Source organism: Pelodiscus sinensis, chromosome 2, assembly GCF_052426305.1.
Source record: "Pelodiscus sinensis isolate ZL-2025 chromosome 2, ASM5242630v1, whole genome shotgun sequence".
In the NCBI taxonomy this organism is placed as follows: Eukaryota; Metazoa; Chordata; order Testudines; family Trionychidae; genus Pelodiscus; species Pelodiscus sinensis.
The window spans coordinates 252,775,149-252,799,544 of record NC_143053.1 but is presented as its reverse complement, the minus strand read 5'-3'; the positions used below and the strand labels follow the sequence as shown (position 1 = coordinate 252,799,544).

At 48.4% G+C, this 24,396-nt stretch overlaps 1 protein-coding gene across 5 annotated transcripts in view; it reads right to left on the bottom strand.

Moving 5' to 3' along the window:
- ADCYAP1R1 (ADCYAP receptor type I) overlaps window positions 1-24,396 on the bottom strand; it is a 218,050-nt gene that overhangs the window by 129,390 nt on the left and 64,264 nt on the right. For all 5 annotated transcript variants that reach the window (XM_006120585.5, XM_006120587.5, XM_006120590.4 and 2 more), the window contains exon 3: window positions 8,942-9,047. In XM_006120585.5, the coding sequence (XP_006120647.1) occupies window positions 8,942-9,047 (106 nt within the window). The remainder of the gene's footprint in view (window positions 1-8,941; window positions 9,048-24,396) is intronic.

Genomic DNA, 24,396 nt, shown 5'->3' with positions numbered 1-24,396 from the left:
TAATCACTTAATTACATTATCATTAATCACTTGCATTGCAGTAAAGGTTGCACTTCTATCAACAAGGCCAGGACCATGGATGGTTCAGGATCAGAGAGTCCCAGCACACAGCAGGGAGTGGGGCAGGAGCAGACATGCTACAGCTGGGCTGCCGGGGCAGAAGGGGCAAGAAGCCCGGCACATGGCCCAGCTGGGCTGCTGGGAGGGGGGAAGGGAAGACCAGCACATGGCTCAGCTGGGCTGCCCGGAGGAGTCGGGAAGCCTGATGGGATGGCCGGGTAGGGGCCGGCCGCAGGGGGGTGAGAAATGACCTCCCCTTAACATTAAAACCCCTCATCCGGAACCAGTCAGGTATTGAGGGTGTTGGACCATAGAGGTCCAACCTGTAGCACTGAAGGGCACCACGTTGTCGTAGGTGCAGTATGAACCCCAACCAAAAAGACAAGTCTCCCTTCTGAAGAGCTTACTGTTTCCGGACTCTTCATCCAAAGGGTTCCAGTTACAAGTAAAATCCAGGGTTTGTCTGGGCTTGTATTCTCAAGAAACAATGAATTATAAAGCATCTTTACCAAGGGACGTACTTCAGGGCTGGTGATCACATGGACAGCAATCACATGGTCTCCAAAAGCTTCAGGAGTGTGAGAAAATTGCCAGTGATGGAGACACTGAATATCCAGGCAACATGAATTTCTTGCACAAGATTCCCTATGGTTAAAATGGCCATCAGAGCTTTCTTGCGCAAGAGAGCGTCTGCACTGCCATGGATGCTCTTGCACAAAAGCACATGCCAGTGTAGACGCTCTCTTCTGGAAGAGTGTTTGCACAAGAACTCTTCCGCAAAAGAGTTCTTGTGCAAGAAGCTGCCAGTGTAGACGTAGCCAAAAGGGTTTTGAAATTAGGTAGTGGCACCGATACAAATCCAAGGCATCTGTGACAGTGGGGAGTTTTAACATGAGCCTTTAGTGACACGGTATTTTTCAAGTATCTTGTGTTCTCCCCTCCCCCGCACTCAACATGCGCAAGTGGGGAAGAGCTTTGACCTCTATGGAACAGTGGAACATGCCTAGTGCATCCATGTGGAGTACATCTGCTTGGCTACTGATCATGCTAAATATTTACAGGTGGAATGTTCCTCTTGTGTCCGGTATGTACTCACATGTCAGTACATTCCACTGCTTTGTAATGGCATCTTGCTAAGACTACAGTGGCTCTGCAGCCTGTGGAAGACGATCAGCAAAGGCGTTAGTGAAATCGAGAGGAATGACCATCCTGTGGTGAAGGCCTGGGACTCAGGAGACCTGAGTTTAGTTCCATTCACTGCCAGACACATTGGGCCAGTCACGTAATCATTCTACGCCTCAGTCCTCCAGCTGTGAAATGGGGAGAATAATATTGCACATCTTGTCTATTTGGGACTGTAGGCGATTTGGCACAAGCGTGAGCTTACAATCCATTTCAAAATGGGGCTCTGACAGCAGGTGGGGCCAGTAGGTGTTAATGCAATAGGTCAGAATTTAGGATTTGCCACATCCATTCAGACGCATCTAGCCCAGCGTCCTCTCTCCAGCAGAGGCCCGCATCAGAGGAAGGTGCAGCAAAGCCCCAGCAGGCAATTATGGGCTAACCTGTTGTGGCGTAGTGGGGGGGCTGTCTGCTCTGTATCCCGGGGTCCCCCTGTGTTGTGATGTGTGATTCCCACTGACTTGCCCACATGTTGTGGTGTAGTGTCAGTACCTTGCTGGTTGCTGTGCTTGGGCGGTGGGCGGTGGGCTGTGGACGCTGGCGGTTGTCTGTAAGCACGGCCCAACAAGAGGGGCCTCAGGACAGTGGCCAAACCGGTTCTACTCGTTAAGGGAAGAGAGGGGACAAAGGAAGTGTGTGTTGGGGGAAGGGGCAGGCTTGGGCTGGAATCATGGAGAAACCAGTCTAAGGAGAGGGCTGGAATCCAGGGGCCTAGGGACCCCATCTCAAGGGGTCTGAGGTATCCTGGCCCAGACTCCTGTAACACATCACGTCTATGCTGTGCTGTATCCTGGAGAAGCAACACCCCCCCTCTATTCTATTGACTGGCGGAGTCTGTTCTTGCTGCTACAGGGGCGCAGGATCGGGGGAACCCCGACTGTGTCATCACACCTGTCTGTATGGAAATTTCTTCCTAGCCCCACTGCCTAGCCCTTGCCTTATGCCTGAAGCACACAAGTGGATACCCCTTCCAGTATGAATCGTACAGCTGAATGTGCCACTTCTGGCGTCGTGTAGCGCATATTCTGACCCCAAATCTCCTGCCTCATGCTTCTGAATCTGCTGTTAGACTATTAGTGGATCCTCTGCCCTGCTATGGAGAGAAATCCAATGACAACAAAGCACCTTTTAGGAGCTAATTGCCCAGAGGACAGCCACAGCCACATTACTCCCATACACAGCTGCGACCAGGAGGGAAGCGCATGCACACTGAAATAATTTCTCCCCAGTGCTGGCGAGGGCAACAGGAAAGGCAGATTGATGAGGCAATTCAAGGAGAAAAAAAAACTACAGCAAACTCTCTGGCACAACACAGCAATCTGGCTCCATCTTCCCATCCAGATGGGCTCCTTTTCAAAACACACATCTGCGAAACTCTCTGCCCCTCTGCATTTGGGAAAGCGAAACCGAATCAACTCTCTCTCCTCCTCCAAACTTTCATTCTTCTCAATCCTGTTCTAAGGACAAAGGGCTCTGGCTCGCCGGGGATGAGTGCTGCTCGTTTCGCTCCATAAAGAGCCGTTTTTGAAACCGAAAGGGGCTGGAAATGTGCGGCTGTACCTTTGCCCTGGGCACTGCGATGGGGAGCTGGAAAGCATGCCACAAGCTAATCCAGTTCATTGGGGCAGCCAAAATTAAAGAGTGATTTTACAAGGAGATGAAAACCCAGAGCCCTGCTCACTTCCTGTTCCATTCAGCTTCGAATACCGTACCCGTCACCATGGTGTTTGGATGCATTCCAGAGGTGCATTCAACATCTGTCTCATGTGCCGCTTTTTTGTGGTCACCCCATGGCACTTGAGGTAAGGGAAGAAATAGAAGTCCTGGTATGTCCCCTAAATGATACGGTGACCAAAATCCACTATGCACTTTCAATTGGCTAGAATATTCCTGGTCACTTCCTGTCCTAAATGGTTCTGGAGTGTTGCTGTGCACTGTTGCACACCTGCTGTGCTCAGGGTTGTTTGTGACAGGCAGTAGGGGGGTGATCCTGCCGTTCCTCAATGTACACCTCTCAGAGGGGAGTTCTGAGTTTGTGGGGAGGCACTATGCCCTGCAGGATGAAGCACTGGATTACAGGCCTGGATTCTATTCTCAGCTCTTCCATGGGCCTGTTGCATGACCTTGGTCAAGTTACTTCCCCATGCAGTGCCTCAGTTGTCCCAGACGTGAAATGGGGATATCAATACTGGGCTTCTTTGTAAAGAGCTGTGAGAGTGACTGATGGAAAAACTTGCTATTGGCTGTAAGTCTCATGGTCACAAAACCCTTGAGATCGTGGCACGAAGGACATTACAGAGGCACAAGTAGCATGATGATTATACTACGGAGCTCCCTGCCTGGAATGGCAGGTCCATGGAGACAGGGCAGAGCCCTGCAAAGATGCAATCCAATGCATTGTGCGGCCAGCACACACCTGCATTATTGACATGATAGACCATGGAACTGTATTTCAGAAACTGTGATGATTAAACCAAGGGACCAGACCAGTAATACGCTGAGCAGCAGCATCTCCTGTTGAAATCACCTCCTAAGTCACAAAACCCATGCTCACATGAGTGTTTCCATTGCAGTTAATTGACCAATGATGTGAGTAAAAAAAGCAGGGTCTGGCCCTTAGATCGGTAGTGCACAACCTGTGGGTCGTGACCCCCTTGGGGGTCGCAACTGTCTTCGGGGGGGTTGCCTTTTTTTTCCCAGCTCGGCATACACGTGGTGGGGGTGGAGGGAGTGGCAAATGAGCAAAGTGCCATTTAAAGGGGCCACGCTTTTTTTTTTCTCTCAACCAAAATTTTCCTAGGGGTCCCACCGGGGAAAAGGTTGCGCACCACTACCTTAGATTATAAAATGTCCTGTCCCAGAGTCATGGGCCAGCCTCTCTCATGTGCTCCAGCTCACTTGTTCCAATGCTGGCAGTGCACAGGGGCCAGATGCTTACTGCACCTGGCCCGATGAGCATTTCCTCAGCAAGGGGAACATGTCAATTGCTGAACAGTTGATCTAAGCAACTCCTGCACCATCCCCACTAATCCCTGGGTGTCGGGGATAGGACAGAGAATGATGGGAGCAGCAGAGGGCATAGCCAGAGTATCGATGTGCATTGCCAATTCTCAACTAGCGGGCAGTCCTTTGGGGACCGTTCCCAGCTATCATAAGTTAGATCAGCCCAGGAGCTGCTCTGATCTATTCTAGAACTGAGGCTGGAACAAGCCAGAAAATTGGGGAGATGTCAATGTAGGAGAGAATTGGATTGAATTGCCTTGAACAACTCACCCTTCTTTCCCTCCTGCCTCATCCTCTTCATTCTCCTACTTTGTCTTTCTCTGCAACATGTTCTCTCCCTTCCTAGCCCACAACAGAAGGATCCTGGCCCTTGCTCAAACTCTGTGTACACATCTCCTTTTATTCAGGCTTGGCATGTGGGTGGCTGGGATGGCGGGGGTGGGGCTTGGGGTCGGTATTTCACCCTTATTTCCTTCCTTATGAAAGCCCCAGAGAGACTGAACACGCTTCAGAGGAAGCAGTGATCAGGGAGGGGCTGTAAAATAAACCATTGTTTCTCAAGCACGTATAGACCCCACAAAGCAGCAGAGGGAGGAAAACCGCACCACGGCAGAGGATAAAACAACAGCAAGCACAGTGCAGAAGGACATCTGCGGAAATCTACTCTGCCGAGGCAGGAACGTGTCTGGAGGCTGGCTGCTTCTGCAGAATATTGCTCGCATTCATCTGAAGGCTCCATGGCTACAGCTGCAGCACGAGCGCTTTGCACATACTGCAGCTCGTCGTGGGGAGCTGGAAGCATCGGCTGGGGAGCCATCCCTTCTGCAAATCTGGAAGCAGGAGCCAAACACAGCAGGAGGCAAAATGACAGAGGGCTGAGCTAATCTGAGAGGGCTGGAGCATGCAGAAAGAGCTCCCATTGACTTCCCTTGGGGTAAGGATTTAAAGCTTGGGGAGAATGAAGATAAAGTACCTCTCATTATTTATTTGAGTCATGGTAGCGCCTAGCAGCCCCTGTCGTAGAACAGGACCCTATTGTGCTTGGTGCTGTACAAACACTGAACAAAACAGCCATTAAATAAACTGCCCTGTCCCCCCCTCAGTCCTTGCTCTTCTACTCTTGGCACCTTCCCTTCAATGGACGATTACTCATGAAATAGATTTTGTTCCCCGGCTTTGTTTGGATGGAAACACAAAGGATCTACCAAGGTTTCTACCCCTCGCCTCCCTGTCTGTTTATTACCCAGTTGGAATGCATTTCTTCCTTCCCCCATCTGCTTCTGACAAGCTCAGACATAGGTGTTTTCTATGCTGCTCGGTTTTCCAAAGGAAACAAGCTAACAGTTCATTTCTCCACTAGCTGTCGCTTTTAATAAGCCTTATTTTTTTAACCCACTAATGAGAGCCCGGCGCATTCTCCCAGCTGAAGGACAGCCTGGCTGAGGGAGGGGGAAGGGAGAGGAACCAACCAAAGAAGAAAACGTACTGCAAATGCCTCTGGCTGCTTTCAACTGCAGGCAGGTAACCCCGTGGGGGGGGGGGGGGAGGCGTTCAGAGCAGTAAGAACTGAAATGGGCCCATCTTTTAGATGGTGCTCTCGATCACTCTTAATGAAAGGCCAGGTTCGGCGATGCTGAATATAACCTGACTCTGCCCAGGGCCCCTCTGATTGTAATAGGAGTCACTGTGGACTAACTACACAGTATGAGTAAGGATGGCAGAGCCTAGTCTGAAATATATCCGATATATGGCTGGATAGAGCATATAGGCCTGGATTACAGCTTTACAATCTGCCCTGAGTGAGGGCTACCAGGCAGCTGCATGGCTCAGGAGCTAAGTAGGGAACAAACCTGTGTAGGGCACATCTACACTGCATGCAGTCCACAGTCAACCTGTGGAACTCCTTGCCAGAGGATGTTGTGAAGACCAGGACTTTAACAGGGTTCAAAAAAGAGCTAGATAAATTCATGGAGGATAGATCTATTAATAGATATTAGCCAGGATGGGAAGAAATGGTGTCCCTAGCCTCTATTTTTCAGAGGCTGGACATGGGTGACAGGAGAGGGATCACTTGTTGGTTACCTGTTCTGATCACTCCTTCTGGGGTATCTGGCATTGGCCACTTTTGGAAGACGGGATAATGGGCTAGACAGGCCTTTGGTCTGACCCTAGTATGGCCATTCTTATGTTCTTAAGCAGACCCACTCAAGCAGTAATTGAGCCGGTGCAGGTAACAGTGGTGGGCTAACCACCCAAGTACAAGTCCACCACGGATTCTGGTTGCTAGCCACCCCCAGATCCATGTCATCAGATTATGCAGGTTGCCAGCCACCCCCAGGGTCCACGCCACCTCGCCTTCTCTGCTAATGTCACCTGCCTCAGCTAGACGGGAGCAAGCACAATTATGCCAACCCACGAAGCAATCATAGCGGCATCTGAGGAGTAGACAGACCCACAATTTACATCTACATTTGTAATTGGGGATGTGATGCCAGGCTTGTGTAGACGTGCCCACGGTAGCACTCCTTGAGCAAGTCTCAAAACAGTAGCGGAGCTGGGGCCATATGGGTGTACCCAGGTGGCTACCCCAGCTGTATTGCTGTCCGTAGAGTGTCCGCATGAGCATCTCTACATGGGTTGGGAGTCACACCCACAGACCCTTTCCCTAAGTGGGGAAAATGAAAGGTGACAGAGAAAGCTATGTCCCCTTGCCAGACAGTTAATGGAGCAGCTTACTCCACACCGGCTGCCTAGCCGCCCCTCCCTTTCACTGCCTTCCTTCTCCCGCCTGCTCTCAGGGAGTTCGGGTGAGTCACCCAAGCTCTCCTCGTGGCCCCTAATCAGAGTCACTAACCCAGCAAGACCAACCAGGGAGCTACAAGGAACCTCATCTCCCCGGTGCTGCCGCAGAAGAGCTGGGAGCATTGCGCCTGTGGTGATTTCTGTGCAGGTCGCTTAAGGAAGGAAAAAGGGGGGAACCAGGCCCCATTGTAGAGGCACTGCTGGTAGGGCAGAAGGACCTCCAGTGGATTCACCACACGCAGAGGCCCAGGAGCAGCAGCATTCATGACAGTGGTTCCTCTGTAACTCTGCGTAGGGGCATGGCTGGATACGCTGATCCGTGCATTCATGGCTCCGAGTGTTCCCCCCAGGGTCAGGAACCAGGAGCAACTGGGTGAAATTTTTCCAGCCTGTGCAGCGTGTGGAACCAGCTGATCCAACGACCCCGGAAGGCTCGGACTCCAAACCCCAGCCACTTGGCCTATCGTTACTAACACGTAACAGGAGTCGCAGTCAGCGGCCGACATAGCTCTGCAGGGCAGAGGAGGGTTCTCACCTTGCCCACGTTTACGACTTGGGGCTCTGGATGCACCTGGAGAGGCCTGTGGCTAACGTGGAAGGCCTGGCCCGTGCACTCTCCCGGGTTCCAGCAAACCGTTTGATTTGTTTGTGGCACCAGGGTCCGGCTGCTGCTGCAAACATCTCGTGTGGACACTTTGCATTGTGCCCCTGCCGATCTCTGCCCACAAAGCCATCTGGACAGAGGAGCACCCCACATCCAGGCATGCTCTGGTAGAGCAGAGTTTGCTTAGAGGTTCCTGAATGTTCCCCCGCTGCATCCAAGGTAGGAAACATGACCAGGAAAAGGGAACATAGTCAGGATGTCCCCATGTCGGCCACTTCTGGGCCCCCTTTGCACCCCTTCACCGCAAACTGCACCATGGAAAGTTTGGCTGGAGCCCTAGAATTGCCGCCGGGCTTCAAGGAACTGGCTTTGCCAGTGACTTGCTCTGCAGCTTCAGAGGAGTCATTTGGGGCCTGACTCTGAAGGGTGCTGAGCATCCACAGTTCCTAATGAAGTCAATGAGAGGGAGATGGAGCCTCTGCATAGCAGGGTCTGCATCTCTTGCCTCAGTTTTCCTGTCTGTGGCTCTGAAGTAGTGGGTGGAATCTAGCAATCTGGCACTCATCACAGGGCACCACAGGGTGACTCCAGACCAACTACAAGAGTAGCATTGGCTGTGTCTACACTGGCAAGTTATTCCGTAAAATCAGCCGCTTTTCTGGAAAAACTTGCCAGCTGTCTACACTGGCCGCTTGAATTTCTGGAAAGCACTGACGATCTAATGTAAAATCATCAGTGCTTTTCCGGAAATACTACGCTCCTCCCATTCGGGCAAAAGTCTTTTTCTGGAAAACTGTTCCGGAAAAGGGCCAGTGTAGATAGCACAATAATGTTTTCCGCAAAAAAGTCCCGATCGCGAAAATGACGATCGGGGCTTTTTTGTGGAAAAGCGCGTCTACATTGGCCATGGACACTTTTCCACAAAAAGTGCTTTTTCGGAAAAGCGTCCTGCCAATCTAGACGTGCTTTTCCGAAAATTCTTTTAACAGAAAACTTTTCCGTTACAAGCATTTCCAGAAAATCATGCCAGTGTAGATGTAGCCAATTGTGTCATATTGTTCTATGGAAGGAAATATATTCCTGACCTCGGCTGATCATCAGCATTTGCCCTGAAGCATGACAATTAATTGCTCTTATACCGTTTATCTTTGCTAGTTTACCCAAGGATAATTAATTACTGAATTGTATTCTAGTAAGCCATTGGCGTCAATATCCTGTGTGTCACATACGTAAACGAGAGGAAAACTCTGAAAGTGAGAGTTCACCGTATGTCTCCATCTTGGAACTCACCTGGGGAGGACTCATTCAGCGGGCTGAGGGCATTTGCTCTCCTGATTTTCTCCAGACAGGCTTCCTGCTCCTTTCGGATGATGCAGTCTGAGTGCGTTGCTACAACCTGAAAGGCAGAAGCAGAACAATTACAAAGACACTAAGCTATTCCGCGCTCATGAGGAAACCAATACATCTCGTGAGCCTCTTCTGGAGGAAAAAACAACTCTGGAAGGTGAAATAAAGACACTTAACTCACTGCCCAGGCCAACTGACTTAAAGCTAAACGAAGCTTTACAATGGATTACAATGGAGATTATTGACAGAAATGTCTTCTATTTTATTTTTCCTGATACCCACTTCGAATACGTTGCTTTTATGGAGTCTGAAGCCATAGGGGAAGGATCCTCTAGTGGTTTAAATCACTGAATGGGGACTGAGAAGCCCTGGGACATCCTAGCCCTGCCATTTACTCTTGTTTAGCCTTGGGCATGTCACTGAATCTGTCTGGTGTCTCAATACTAAATTGAAAACTCTTTCGTTGAGTCTTCGGCCAGGCAAATACATCTGTGGCTGTGCAGCCCGATTTCCTCCTTTCCTCTCATCTCCCCTGACTATGAGATGGTTTTACGGACAAAATGAAACACAGTCCTTGAGCTGGGTGGATCAAAGTGTCTCCTGGCACTAGTCTGTATATCTCTATGGAAGTCCAGGGTAGGAGACGCTGCAAAGGAGGCGAGAAAAGGGACTCACCAGGGGCTTGTATATGCATGGCAGTGTGCAGCCCACAAAGGAGTGATTTCTAATGCACATTCATGTGTAGAGTATTCATTGGTCCATGTAGACCCCACTGGTGTCAAGTAAAAGTCTCCTACTGGATTTTCACATTTTCAAAAAATGAGGGTTACAGGATCTTTTGAAACGGGGCATTTCTGTCGAAAGATCCCCGTCTTGACCACAGTTATTTTTTTCAAAAAGCATCTTTTCGAAAAAAAGCCACAGCTGCTATTATGCAAATGAAGTGCGGGAAATTCAAATCCCGGCTTCATTTACAATTTCGACATGTCTAATTTACATCCCTTTATCAAACAAGGGATGTAGTTTAGATGTACCCATAGTGCTACGTTACCAAGAGGTGACTAGCCAAAGTCACACGGTGTGCCCAGGACCGAGCTGAGTAGAGAACCCAGGCCTGTTGAGTCTGCGTGCAGTGCAGTAGCCACTAGGACACACAACCTTTCTAAGGAGCACTGCCTTCCCCTTAAGAAAATAAAACAACATTTCGGTGCACTGCAAAAGAGGTTTCCATGTTTAAATGAGAATTACACTGAGGTGAGCTGTCTCCTCAAGCTCTTTCCAGGCTCAGAATTTCCCAGAAGGACTCTGGAAATCACAGATGAAGCCCACTTCTCAGTTCACTGCCTCCCACTCGTGCCTAGTAATGCTGCATCCCTCGCCTCCCTTCTATGACCAAACTGCAGCAGAAAATGCAAGTGATCAGCTCAGCATGAATTCCCCAGGTGTGACTTTTGTCTCTATAAAGCTGCAACAAACCGATTTAATTTTCTGAGCATTCTAGGAGAGGGCTGGGCATGTCAGAGCAGATCGCTTGGGAAAAACTCAGGGTGGAGAGTGTATCAGGGTAGTAACCGAGGTTGGTGGAGACCAGGGTGAGGTTCTGTGTTGTCGGCAGGCTGCGGGGGTCAGAGTTCTGAACAAGGCCCGCAGAAAGCCGAGCGCAAGCCAGGACATAAAGGTTACAGCATTCCAATCTTGTTTCTTTTGCCTTGAGGATATTTGCTGCTCCTAGACAGACTGGTTGCATTTCCCTCCAAAACACTAGTGATACCTACAGTTTCAGCACCTGCTGACAGATATCACAAAACAAAGAAGTCAGGTGAGGAGCATGAGAAAAACAAATGCATTTTGTAGAGCCAAAACTCAAAAATCTCAGGGAACCAAGGTACAGGACTCCTAGAACTTCTCAGAAGGCAGGCATCTTTCTATTTAATAGGCAATGAACTAAAAATCAAGCAAGCAAAAAGAGGCTGAGACCTGAACTTAAGATGCTGAAGAAAAAACAAATTTAAACAGATGGCTTTAAAAACAAATGCTGAAGGAATAATATAATAAAATAATAATAAATCATCTACTCTATATTTTGGAGAGTTTGTTCATCTGTCCGTGTGTCTGTTCATCTGTCTGTGAGTCTCTTTGTCCAAGAACTCCTCTTAAACGGTAAGAGTTGGGACCAGTAAATTTGATATGCAGCTTCCTCTTATCATAATTTAAAGCAAGATGCCTGGAATTTGATTGTTTCTCCTAAAATGGAAATGTGTGAAAGGTCTGGTAGGAGGGAAGTTATACCATAGAATGACCAGAGAGGGCAGCAAAGGGCCAGAGATGGGGACCGGGACAGGTATAATCTCATTGGGCCTACAGAGGGCAGAGGTAGAGAAAGGAACAGGGGTGAAGAAAGGGACTACATATTTCAGAGAGTTTGTCTGCTTGTGTGTCTGTTTGTCGATCTGTCCCCCAGCCAGGGGACATGGAGCCCTGGCTCCAAGCTGCTGCAGTAAGAGAGGGCTGTCCTCTCTTACCTGAGCAGCCTGTATACTGATCCCCTCATCCTAGCCCCACCCAAGAGTAATGATTTAAATGAAGAAAATAAAAACTTACTTGAGTTAAGGAGCTGAGCAACACCAGGTACATCTTCTAGCAATTAATAAAAGACAAATGCTGCTACAGTGACCTAGTGGGTAGCTGATTAAAGGGTGATTCTAGTGACCTGGGTTCTAGTCCCAGCTCTTCTGGTAGCATACTGGGTAACCTATCATAAGCCACTTTGTATCTCTGCCTCAGTTTCCACACCTGAAAGATGGCCAAATTACCTTCCCTTCTTAAAGAACAGTGAGGTACAGGAATTATCAATAAAGCACCTTTGAGACAAGGAACAAATTCGTGTTACTTTCGAGCCTGCAACTGTAACGATAATTTATATACCGTATTTTCCGGCGTATAAGGTGACTGGGCGTATAAGACGACCCCCTAATTTTCTAGTTAAAACATAGGTTTTCGCCTATACTCGCCGTATAAGACTTCCCCCCCTTAAGAGGCCAACCAGCAGCACCTCAACTGCTCTGCCCCAGGGTCCACAACAAAAGCCTGGTCTGCTGGGGGGGGAGGGCGCACTAGCTGCGCCCCCCCCCCCCAGCAGACCAGGGACAGGGGAGCAAAGCCGCAGCGGCAGCAGGGTGCCGCGCCTCTGAGGCTTTGCTCTGGCAAAGCCTCAGAGGCGCGGGACCCCTCCGCCTCCCCGGCTTTGCTCCCGGTGTCCCTGGTCTGCTGGGGACCGTCTCCAGCAGACCAGGGACACCGGGAGCAAAGCCTCTGAGAACACCGGCAGCGGGACAGCCGCGGCGCGTCTGGGCTGTCCCGCTGCCGGCTTCCCCCGAGGCTTTGCAAAGCCGTGGAGGGGCTCGGGCAGCGGGGCAGCCCAGGCAGCGGGGCAGCCCTCCGCGGCTTTGCTCCGCCTCCCTGCAGACCAGGGAGACGCGGAGCAGCTTTTCTCACCCCGGAGTACACGGGCGGCGGGACCGCGAGGTCCTGCAGTCCGTGTCCTCCAGAGCGAGAAAAGCCCCATTCGTACCTGCAAGTCTGGGACTGCCTGTATGTTTATACCCTGCGTATAAGACGACCCCTGATTTTTGGGGGATGTTTTTTAGTATAAAAAGTAGTCTTATACACCAGAAAATACGGTATTCTGCCTACTCCTCTACATTTGTATAATGCGTCACACAATGAGGCCCTCTGCCTCATAGAGCTCTTGCCATTACGAATTCCATCATCAACTGCATTAATAGGAGTGTTGTGAGCAAGACACGAGAAGTCATTCTTCTGCTCTACTCTGTGATGATTCAGCCTCACCTGGAGTATTGTCTCCAGTTCAGGGCACCAAATTTCAAGAAAGATGTGGAGAAATTGGAGAAGGTCCAGAGAAAAGCAACAAAAATTATGAAAGGTCTAGAAAACATGAGCTATGAGGCAAGACTGAAAGAACTGAGCTTGTTTAGTTTAGAAAAGAGAAGATTGAGATGGGACATAATAGCGGTGTTCAAGTATCTAAAAGGGTGTCACAAGGAGGAAGGGAGAAAAATTGTTCTTCCTTGGCCTCTGAGGATAGAACAAGAAGCAATGGGCTTAAACTGCAGGCAAGGGAGGTTTAGGTTGGACATCAGGAAAAACTTCCTAACTGTGAGGGTGGTTAAACACTGGAATAAATTGCCTAGAGTGGTTGTGGAATCAGAAAAGCTCTTCTCAGTGAATGAATGGATTTCAGAAGTCTCAGAGTATCACCACTGAAGAACTGGTTTAGAGACAAAAACAATGAGGATTTTCTCTCAGAATTTAGAATTTTTGGTTAAAATGCTGGCATGAAAGCACTGGTAAACTGTTCCTTTCAATGGCCTATCTATGGGTCAATCCTGCAAACGCTTAAGAAGGTTATTCACCTGAGTAAACTGAATGTGACCACTTAAGCAATTAAAAGTTAGTCATGTGCTTAAGAGTTTGCAGGATCAGGCCTTACATGAGTGAAAACAAAATCCTAATGTAACAAGAATTGGTACAATATTCTTGGTACCTCCTTAGATCAAGCAGTGGAGGGGTGGTGGGAGAGAGAGAGAAAAGAGAGAGAGAGAGACTGTATATCTGAATATAAGTGAGCTGTCCTGAAACAAAGTTATCTACATCAACAAACTATAGAGATGAAATGGAGTCTGATTCACTCTGGGGGCAAGTCCATTGTCTTCACTGATGTTACACTAGGAACGAGCTTAATCCATTGGGTTTATTTTATCATTGACTTCACACTAATTACCTATTTTACTAACTCTATTGTGATTCTCATTTTTAAAAAAGCTATCTCGCCACAACACAAAATACAGAAAGGAAGCATGTTTGCAATGGAAACATTTGTATTAGCTTTCATCTCCATTTCTAACCAGCAGCAATGGGTCAGATCAGGACCTGGAATTGTTAATAATTTCTCAGCTTGGCTGCATTAAAAGCTCAGGAATGATCTCTGATGAGATGGATTTTCTTGGTGCTGATTTATGCCATTTCTGCTCCCTACAACATTGGCCATCAATCGAACACACTGTTTGTTCCATAAAGGCCTCACTTCGTCACTTGATTGTGCTTTTGTCTGCTAGCCTAAATGGAGACCAAACGACTGTAATTTCCAAACACTTCAGACCAAGTTAAAGAGGAAAGTCGTTAGAAAGCGATTCAAAGCCAGTCACAAGAACACAATCAATGTGATATTTTTTGACACTCTGTTTTAAACAAATTGCACCTAAACTGACAGAACCAGCCAGCAAGACAGATTGTTGATCCCTTTCAATGGGTTTATGTGTAGGTAAGAGGCAGTTACCTTCTTGAGCTGAATGACTCCCTGGGAGATGCATGTCTCCCTGCACTCTAGAAAACAGCCGCAGTATAATCACGCATCATTCACTTAATGGATGCCTTCTGAAGTGGTAGCTCTGGATAAAAAGACATATTATGTATCCAGTGGTACCTTCTATTTCTTGAGTTTGGCAGAGGTGGCCTTTCGTTTTCTGGAGAAGACTATCAAATCTGTCTGTGAACGCAAGCAACACAAGGCAGGTATTTCCAATGCAATCTCTAGAGTACCCAGGAATCACCATTCCAAATGAGACCCGTGTTACATCTTTGGCGGTACCCTGACTCCAGTAGCAGCAATACCAGCTGCTTGAGAAGAAGCTTCTTGAATCTTTGTCTTCAATAGCTGTGCAATGACCTGCTATCAGGAGAGGGATAGTTTAGTGGTTTGAGCATTGGCCTGCTGAACCCAGGGTTATGAGTTCAATCCTTGCAGAGGCCATTTGGGGCAAAAATTTGTCAGGGATGGTACTTGGTCCAGCTGAGAAGGCAGGGGACTAGACTCAATGACCTTTCAAGGTCCCTTCCATTTCTAGGAGATAGGCAATCTCCATTAATTTTTAATTTAAATCACTGGAGATATTTAAGAGCAGGTTAGATAGGCATCTATCAGGAATGATCTAGATGGTGATGGGCCCTGCCATGAGGGCAGGGGACTGGACATGACCTCTCAAGGTCCCTTCCAGTTCTAGTGCTCTGTTATTCTATGATGTGTTTTACGAACCTTGGCTCTTCGAGGTTGTGATGAATGTCCGGAAACTTGAGGCCATCTACTCAACTCTCTCATTTTTAATCTCACTCAGTATAACAATGGACTTCATTATCCATTTCAATCTGTAGCCCTTCCTAAATCCAGCTATGCCCATTCTGGTGTGACCCTCACCTCTTGCTCTGGTGTTTTGTACCAGGTAAACGATTGCTAAGACCCTCGACGTGGGTGTGACGGGGCAGTCACAGACGACCCCTTGGCGGTGCCTCCTGGAGTGCTGACAAGGGGCTTCTCGCCGCTCTGTCCTGCTGGGCCAGCTCCCTGCTCTCCCCCAGCCAAGGCACCATGCTGAGATCACCGCCCCTCTCCCCGCAAACAGTACAGACACTGAAACTCTTCAGGTCCAAGGAAAATGCAGTTTTGAGCCCAGCTTCCCGGGATACCACTCCTCAAATGGGATCAGAACCCCACATGAATTATATAGGCAAGCCCCCTTTAGCAATGAAAGGGGGGATGTGCAGACAGATTGCTCCCCAAGGTAACAATTATTTACACTGGGCTTCATAGTAAATAAAAGTGACTTTATGAAGTACAAGCAGTAGGATTTAGGTGGTAGTAACTGCGAACAGGCAGAGCAAAGTAGAGTACAAACTTAAAATAACAGAAAATGCTTAGCTAATTCTAACACTAAAATCTCAGTACAATCTTTTTACACACTCATTACAAACTTACCCTAAAACTCTTCCTTTTCCAGTTAAGCCTTCAGACCCGGGTCTCCCTCTCCCTGGGGTCTTTGGTTCATTCCCTGGCGTGTGCCATGCCAACCAGCCAAAGACCTGCAAGTTCCCTGTTTTAAAGATTCCCACTTTTGCATGAGACATTACCTAGCCAGTTAGGGAGGTCATGTGACTTCCTAAGACCAACCATTGCTAAGACTTAAAGACAAAAAGGCAATTTACATGGGATTGCCCAGACACGGGGGTATCCCCATATTGGAAACACCCTTGATGGCTTTCCTTCGCACATTTAAAACCACAGAGCATTCCATACTCCCTATGTCGAATTTTACACACAAGAATGATACATCCACCAAAATAAGATACATAGATGCAGCGGATTATGACATGAAGATTGATAGGATACATGAGGCAATTTGACCCAAGCATCTTCGAGTTAAGGATATCTGTGTCCATACGGCCATATCAGAAAGCATGGGGAGTGAGGTGTCCATCACAGTGGGCTGGGGGGAAGATTCTTCCAGCAGAGGCACTATAGCAGTGGTGGGCAGTGTGTGGCCCGTGGACCACACACATTATATCGGGATTCTATGTGTGGCCCACGAGACATTTTGTTTATTGTTGACCACGCGCAGGGTTGACATATTCTGCTGGTTTTCGTCCGTATCATTTTTCCCCTGCCAGTATTGCTAAAGTGACATGCACTTAAAGCCAGGGCACGGGAAGTGAGAAGCATGTTGACTGCACCCAGTATTGGGAGAGCCGTGCGCACCCTCTGCATCTGATCAAGGCACTGCTACAGTTCAACTGGCACACCCTGCAAATGTTAAGTACGCGAGCGCAGTTAGCAGAACCACCCTATTCCAGGAGACTGTCTTGGTTTCGACAATCTTGCGGCCCATTGATAGGAGGGGGGAGACACTCATGCAGCTTACTCACTAGCCTAGGTTGCCCCTCACTGAATTATACAGACAGCTGCAGGCTGCCTTCCAAAAAGCCCTTGCAAGCCTTATTGTAGGGGGTTACACTGGGAAATGGGGGAAAGGTTGGGCCACAGAGCTATGGAAAATCTGGGAGGTGCTTCCACTAGTAGGGAAGCCCAGGGAAGCTATTGTAATGCAGTTAGGCCACAAGGGCTGTTTAAATTAGCCCAGTAGCTGCTTCCCCAGAGCCTGGGATTGTGAGTTCGAGTCCCACCATCGCACCGAGAACAGCCAGACCGCCACCAACAGTTTCCCCAGGACTGGAGCTGGAATAAGCTGAAGACAAGGAGGATGCGGCAGCCTGGGGTCAGGGAGGAGACAGAAAGGTGGTTTAAAGCCCCTCTAGGTCTTCCTCCCCATGGTCTGCAAGTTCTGAGTGAGTGCTGCTGGGGGTATGTCTATACTGCAATCACAGATGTGATTACAACTCACGTGTCCAGAGAGAGAGCTCAGGTACTAGAGCAATGAAGCTGTGCAGCACGACTGGAGATCAGCATTCCCTGTGGGCTGTGCGCTTGTGTGGCCCGTTGGGACAGATTCCAATGCTGCCCAGCTGATTAGCAGAGCTCTCACTGCTATGTTTGTGTTTCACCTGGTGGTGCAACGCACCAGGTGATCTGGAAGTGTCTCTCACTTGTCTGAAGAAAGTCTCGTTCACCTGATCTGATGGTCTATAGCAGACACCAACCACATCATCACCCCCTGTTGCTCCTGGATGTTGATGCCCTATCCCCTAGGCCTGCTGGAGCTGGCTCCAGCATTAGGAAGGCTGGATAAAGGATGTCCTGAAGGTAGAGAGGTGGGGTCATGGGTTCTGGAGTGGACTAGGGGAGCAGGCATTTTCCTGGGGAGCGCGCAGGGTGATAGGTTCAAGTCCTATTCTCCTCCCCTGCCTGCCTGCCCTCGGAGCATCTGGATAGCCAACACAGGCTGCCCCAGGGATAGAGCTGGCTCCAGCCTTACAAACGCAGCACAAGGGACCCTCTGGAGGTGGGGTGGGTTCTGGTGGGTTCTGGGGTGGCCTAAGATGGAGGGCATGGTGGAGCTCAAATCCCTCCCCCTTCACTCATGTATGGAAAGATAAGAGGGAACATTGCCCAAGATCCTGTTTCAGATTTCCAAGTGATCAGTTTTTCTGGCTGTGTAACCCCTGAGCCAGTACACGATCAGGGCCACAGGGGCAGCTGAATGCAGGTACCATGCCAAAACAAGCTTGAAGGATTTTAGCATTCTAAAGCTGAGCAAATCCATGCTCGTGCAAAACTGAATTCTCCAGAGGGAAATTTGGAAATAACGTGACTCCTGAGACTTTGTGTTTGGGGCTTTGCTGGATTGTTCATTTGTTTGCAAAGCAAAGTACTATTCTTACCCATCATGCATTCAACCATTTACACTTAATTAAACTTAAATAAAACCCCAGTGGAAATATTTCAGGCAGGAAATGTCCTTTGCTTAGAATCTCAGCAAAAACTCACCATTTAATGAGGTCAGGAGCTGTCAAATTTTCTACATTATTGTTCCTGTTTTAGGAGTCTGATTTGTCACATATATCCCCAAGTTTAACCTGACGTGCTTGCAAAATCAGACAGAAAAAATGCAAAAGCATCACAGCCCACAATTACTGAAAAACAGCTCTCTCACACTTTTACCACATCATTATGAAATAAATCAACTGGAATATAAATATTGTCCTTATGGAACAGTGTAAACAACTTGTGTGAAATTTTTGCTGGTACTGACTTTGCTAGTGTTTTAATGTAGCCTGTTGTAAAACTAGGCAACTATCTAGATCCGTGGTCACCAACCAGTCGCTCGCGAGCGACTGGTCGATCTCGAGGCCTCGACCAGTCGCTCGCAAGGCGTCCTGTCAGCCCCGCCCCCATTTCCCTCCCACCCCCTAGAAGCGCCACTACTTACCTCGAGAGAAGACGGAGGTAGTGTCGGCTTCCGGCGCGCGGGGGTTTGGCCCCGGGGCTTCCCGGCACGGGGAGGGGGTTGGCGCCGGGACAAGTGCGCACGGGGCTTCCTTGCGTGGAGGGGGGAGTTGGCCCCGGGGCAGGTGCGTGCGCGCGGGGCTTCCCTGCGCGGGAGGGGGGCTCGGCCCCCTGGCCAGGCGCGCGCGTGAGGCTTTCCTGTACGGGGAGGGTTGGCCCTGGGGCAGGTGAGTGCGCGTGGGGCTTCCCTGTGTGGAGGGGGGGAGTTGGCCCCAGGGCTTCCCTGCGCAGGGGGGTTTGGCCCCGGGACAGGCACATGCTGGTTTCCGGGGGGAATGCTGGGAGGAGGGAGATGCAGGGGACTCTCTTCCTCCACTGGCATTCCACTCCCCTGTCCCCACTCCCCTGTCCTCAACTACAGAACTCTGTCCCCATTTGCGTCCCCACTCCCCGAACTCTGTCCCCATTGGCACTCTGTCCCCTGCTGCAGAATCCTGTCCTCTGCCCCCCAGCACCCTGTTCCCTCTCCCCTGCCCCCAGCCACAGTACTCTGTCCCCACAAAACGTATAATTATAAATGCTTCATTTTAGATTTAAATAGCATGAATAAAAAACAGACCATTTATTTCATAACTATAAACACATGATTTTAATTGTATGTATCGCATAATTTAAAAATAAACTGTTTATCAGAGTGTGTAAGTAAGGGCTGGGGATAGCAAGTGATGGACAGGAGGAGAATAGAGAGGGCGGGGCTTCAAGGAAGGGGAGGGGCTTCAAGGAAGGGGAGGGGCGGTAGATCTTCACCTGTTCTGAGATTTAAAAAGTGATCTTGGGTGTAAAAAGGTTGGAGACCACTGATCTAGATGAGCTGATGTAGCCTTTGGAAGACCTCTGAGCACTTGAACATGTACCAATGGCACCATTTCGGGAGGGCAGCGTGTGGAAGCCGCCATGCGTACCAGGATGCAGCTTGCTTTTCTTCCCGTTCCCCTATCAGGGAGCGAGGGGAAAGTACTTGGATCCCATGAAGTACACAAAAGGAAGTACTGTACTGACTCAAAACAGTGTTTTGGGTGAATTCAAACAAACCAAAATGATTCATGTTAAGTGGGGAATATTTGCTTTATTTGGATCAATAATCCTGCTAGTCAAGATTTCGCCATTTCAGAGCTGAAATTTTAGGGACTGTTTCAATTTGTGAAAATTTTTGACATTTTCTCCTGATTTGGGATGAACATTTTCTATTAAATATGCTTATACGCCACCCCACCCCCTTTCCATAGGAGCATCTATCTCCATATTTAGGCACCTGCTGTATGTCTTGATTTTCAGACACAGCTCTTATTGCAGTCACGAGAGATGTGGGCCCTCATGGCATCTCAATAATCCAGCCCAAACTTAGAAAGTTGCTGGAATATGGAGGTAAGCATCTACCATCAGGCATTCATGGCTGAAAATTTTAGCCTCGATATCCCTCCCTTCTTCTCCAGCCTCTCTCATTCTGTAGATCAATAGAAGATTACACTCACGTTATAACAAGTTCTTACAACAGCTCGATCTCCAAAGTTCAGATCCCTGACTGTGCTTCCATGGTAGCGCTGGGTCTTACACAACCTGAAGACTTCCTACAATGTAGTGACGTGCAATTGTTTTGGTTACGCCGTGAGTTCCTGAGGACCAAGTCCCGGATTTCATTTTATGGAGCCCGCAATGCACACAGTCAGGCACTCTCTTGCACAAGGGCATCTGCTCCGTTGGAGGAGTGAAGGTCTGACCCAGACGGAAGAGTTTCACAATAAATCCATTTTTTCCTGTGTTAGGCTCCTCTGCTGTGTTAAGTGTTCATGAAAACCAAATGCAACATCCATCTAAGTGTTAAGCCTGCCATGAAAACTGGAAGCACTCACGACAGACTATCGCAGCGGGAGGATCTCTCCAAAGGGAGCAGACACTGCAGCTGGTACCGTTTGCCAAGCAGATGTCTGCACATTGCTGTCACCCAGACATTTGTGATGATTGTCTGCACAATATACAAAGTCTCTGTGTCAGGGATGGGTGGGGGGGAATCACCACCAGCCCAAATACGCAAAACCATTGAGCTACCCTAAAGGTAGCAGACTTAGGCCAAAATTGTCAACTTCACTTCTTAAGTTTGGGCTCCTGAAACTGCAGTGGCTTAGCAAGATTGAAAAAAAAAGCAGGCCACATTTTATTGCAGTGGATAAATATAGATCCAAGAGCCTAACTTTAGGTCCCTAGATCTGAAAAGTTTGCTCTGGCTTCCTATAAATGTCACTGGTGACATTGTATCTTCACAGAGGCTCAGCTTCTGACATCTGCTGCAGTCCAAGATCTCCGCAGTCCTGCTGCATTACAAATCTCAGCAGGGCAAGCCAAGTGTTGTCTCTATATTTAAACTTGGCAGTCGCTGCATTGGCATCATGGAATATGCTCAGCCAGGCCAATCTTTCTTTGCGGGAATTAATGCATAGCCTTTCCTCTTGGAGGTGTCAGTTAGGAATGAAAGAACCTCAGGTGCTTGCCAAGAACCTGAATTATCCCAAACATCTGAGATGCCATATCCCTCTTCAGCTCTTTATTCATATCCCTTCCTTCCAGATGACCCGGTTCACTTCCGCTTATTTTGTCTGCTTGGATGTGTGGCCAGTTGCCTGCTACCACACTTTTCTGCCCCTCCCTCAGCTTTGCGGTAGAAAGGGGATGAAGAGGTATAAAACGTTCTCCTCACTCCGGGTGGAGCAGCCTAAGATCTTTTTCCTTCCTCCAGATAATAACAACGCTTCTAGGGGCAGACCCAAGACCTTTATCTTCTCCTGCAACTGTTGTGTGACTACACAACTTACAAGATTAGAGCAACAGTCACTATCTTCCATTCAGCCCTCTCCAAGTTGCAGCTTAGTCCTACAGCAGGGAGATGCACCATGGGAAGGGACAGAAAGGAGCATGTATTTTAATATGCTTGGTTCACTCATTCCTTACTCCAGCTGTGCAAGATGTCCCGATCTTACCTGTCATCTCTCATTCCCTGTTGAGATGCCGACTCGCCCCTCCAAACAGCCCAGAGGGCCAGCTTCCATCATCCACTTGCTATATGTTCCATTTAAGTGCTTTCTTCCATGCTGCACTTCATGCCTGTAAACATTTATAAAGCCATGCCCAGGTACTGAAACTGGGGGTGCTGCAGCACCCACTATCTTGAAGTGGTTTTCACCATATGCAGTGTGATTCAACAGCTCTCAGCGTCTCCACGGCACAAATTGTTCCAATTCCCCTGAAGTCATCTCAGTGACCATCTCTCCCTCCCTCCTTTTAAATTTCCTCTGCTCTGAAGCCTACACACTTGCTAATGGGTTATCTGCTGTGCTCTCATCCTCAACACCCTTTGCTTGTACTCCCCTGCCTGCCTATCACCATCTGTTGTCTCGTCTCTTCTACTTAGATTGCAAGAACCTTGGAGCAGGGACTGTCTTTTCCTTCTCTTTTTGGGCCGTTCCTCGCCCACAAAGGTCCTGCTGCACACTTGAGGCTCCCAGGTGCCACGATAATAAATTAACAACAATGCACAGGCAGCCGCCTGAATGCCAAATAAGTTCTGGAGATAAAGGAGATGGATCCCTCTGTTCTGGGAGGGATAATATTGCAGAAAAAGAAAGAACTGAAAGCCTCAGCTGGGTGCAGAACAGTTTACATTAACCCTCCTGGTTGGTCTGGGAGATTTTAATATATTTTTGACTGCTTTCTATCCAATTTGCAAGGTGATTATATTTACATGATGCACAGCATGCCTTTACCAGTGCAATTTCTATGTATAATAAAACCAGAACATCAAAACAAGCCGGTATATAAAAGTAACCATTGTACAAAAATAAGAAATGAAGCAATAACACTGAAGATAGAGATTTCATTACATTAATCGTTATTTATAGCTATCCTTATAGCTCATCACCACGGTATCAAATAAACAGATCCAGATTGTCCCTAGTTCTAGCCAGGGTATGAGGAGCATTCATGGACTCTGGGCCAGGATCAGTCCTTGCTCCTTCTGGTTAAATATATCAGTGGGAATTGGTCTTCATGTATTGTTTTTATCTGCATATTGAAAGCGTCAGCATAAGGGGATTGAAGGAGCAGGTAGTAGGCTACAGCAAAAACAACACGAGCTAATAGGGTAAGTCTATACTAAAAGCACTATAACAACAGCACAGTTGTGCTGCTGTAGTACTCCTGGGCTGTGTCTAGACTGCAACCCTTTTCCGTAAAAGGGATGCAAATTAGACACATCGCAATTGCAAATGAAGCGGGGATTTTAATTCTCCCCCGCTTCATTTGCATAAACATGGCTGCCGCTTTTTTCCGGCTCGGCACTTTGCCGGAAAAAAGCGCCAGTCTAGACGGGGATCTTTCGGATCCTCCAACATAACACCAGTGTGGAGAGCGCATAGGTCGCTGTAACTTGCGTCACTCAAGTGCGTGTCTTTTTCCACCCGCTGTTGCAACGCAAGTTAGATCAACTTAAGGGGTAGTGTAGACTTGTCAGGAGCAACATGGATACTCCCAGGAGAGATGGGTCTCCATCTAGACATTTTATTCCCCAAAACATCCCACAGAAATCTCCTCCCTACCTTCAGGGCCCCCCTTATCCTTCCTTTGTACCACGGGTGCCAGCTCCGTCCCTCGGGAAGCTGGTGGTGGCTGTCCACAGTGTGGGTGGAGATCGAGCCCTCAATGTCTGGCTCCGGAGGCATGTACCTTATCCACTGTGGCACTGGAGGAGCCCCCCAACCTCCCTACATGCTGAGCCTCCCCTTACGCCACGGGTGCCAGGGTAGTTGCAAAAGAAACTGGGTGCACAGAACAAGTGAGCTGAACTGCACGGAGAAGGGAAAGGGTAGGTAACCATGACGATGAGGGGCAGATATTTTGGCCTACATCATGACGTTAGGAAAATTCTGAGGCAGTTGTTCCTTCATGGTGTGCTACCATAGCTTTGATGGTATTAGCCTCAGAACAGCCACACTACCTCAGACCAATGGGCTATCTAGCCCTATTCGAACCCTCTGACTTGAATTCATTCAACTTGGCCAGAAAAATCTCTGACTTGTACTCTGATCTGCATCCCTTCCCCTTTATTGTCCTTTGCTAGTTGTCTGGTCACATGCTAACTTTTGTGAGACGACTGAAGCAAAGCAGGCACTATCGTCTCCCATTACCAGCTCACCTTCTCCACAGAGAGGGGGACCCCCTCGTCCTCCATGTTTCTTTTTTGTTTAACATATTTCCATATCAGCACTGGAAAAGGATCAGAAAAGGGCAACAAAAATGATTAGGGGTTTGGAATGGGTGCCATGTGAAGGAAGATTAAAAAGACTTGGGCTTTTCAATTTAGGAAAGAGGAAACTAAGGATATGTCAGAGGTCTATAAAATTATGACTGGTGTGGAAAAAGTGAATAAGAAAAAGTTACTTACTTGTTCCCACAATATAAGAACTAGTGGTCACCAAATGAAATTAATAGGCAGCAGGTTTAAAACAAGCAAAAGGAAGTTTTTCTTCATTCAGTGCATAAGTCAACCTGTGGAACTCCTTGCCAGAGGATATTGTGAAGACTAGGACTTTAACAGCGT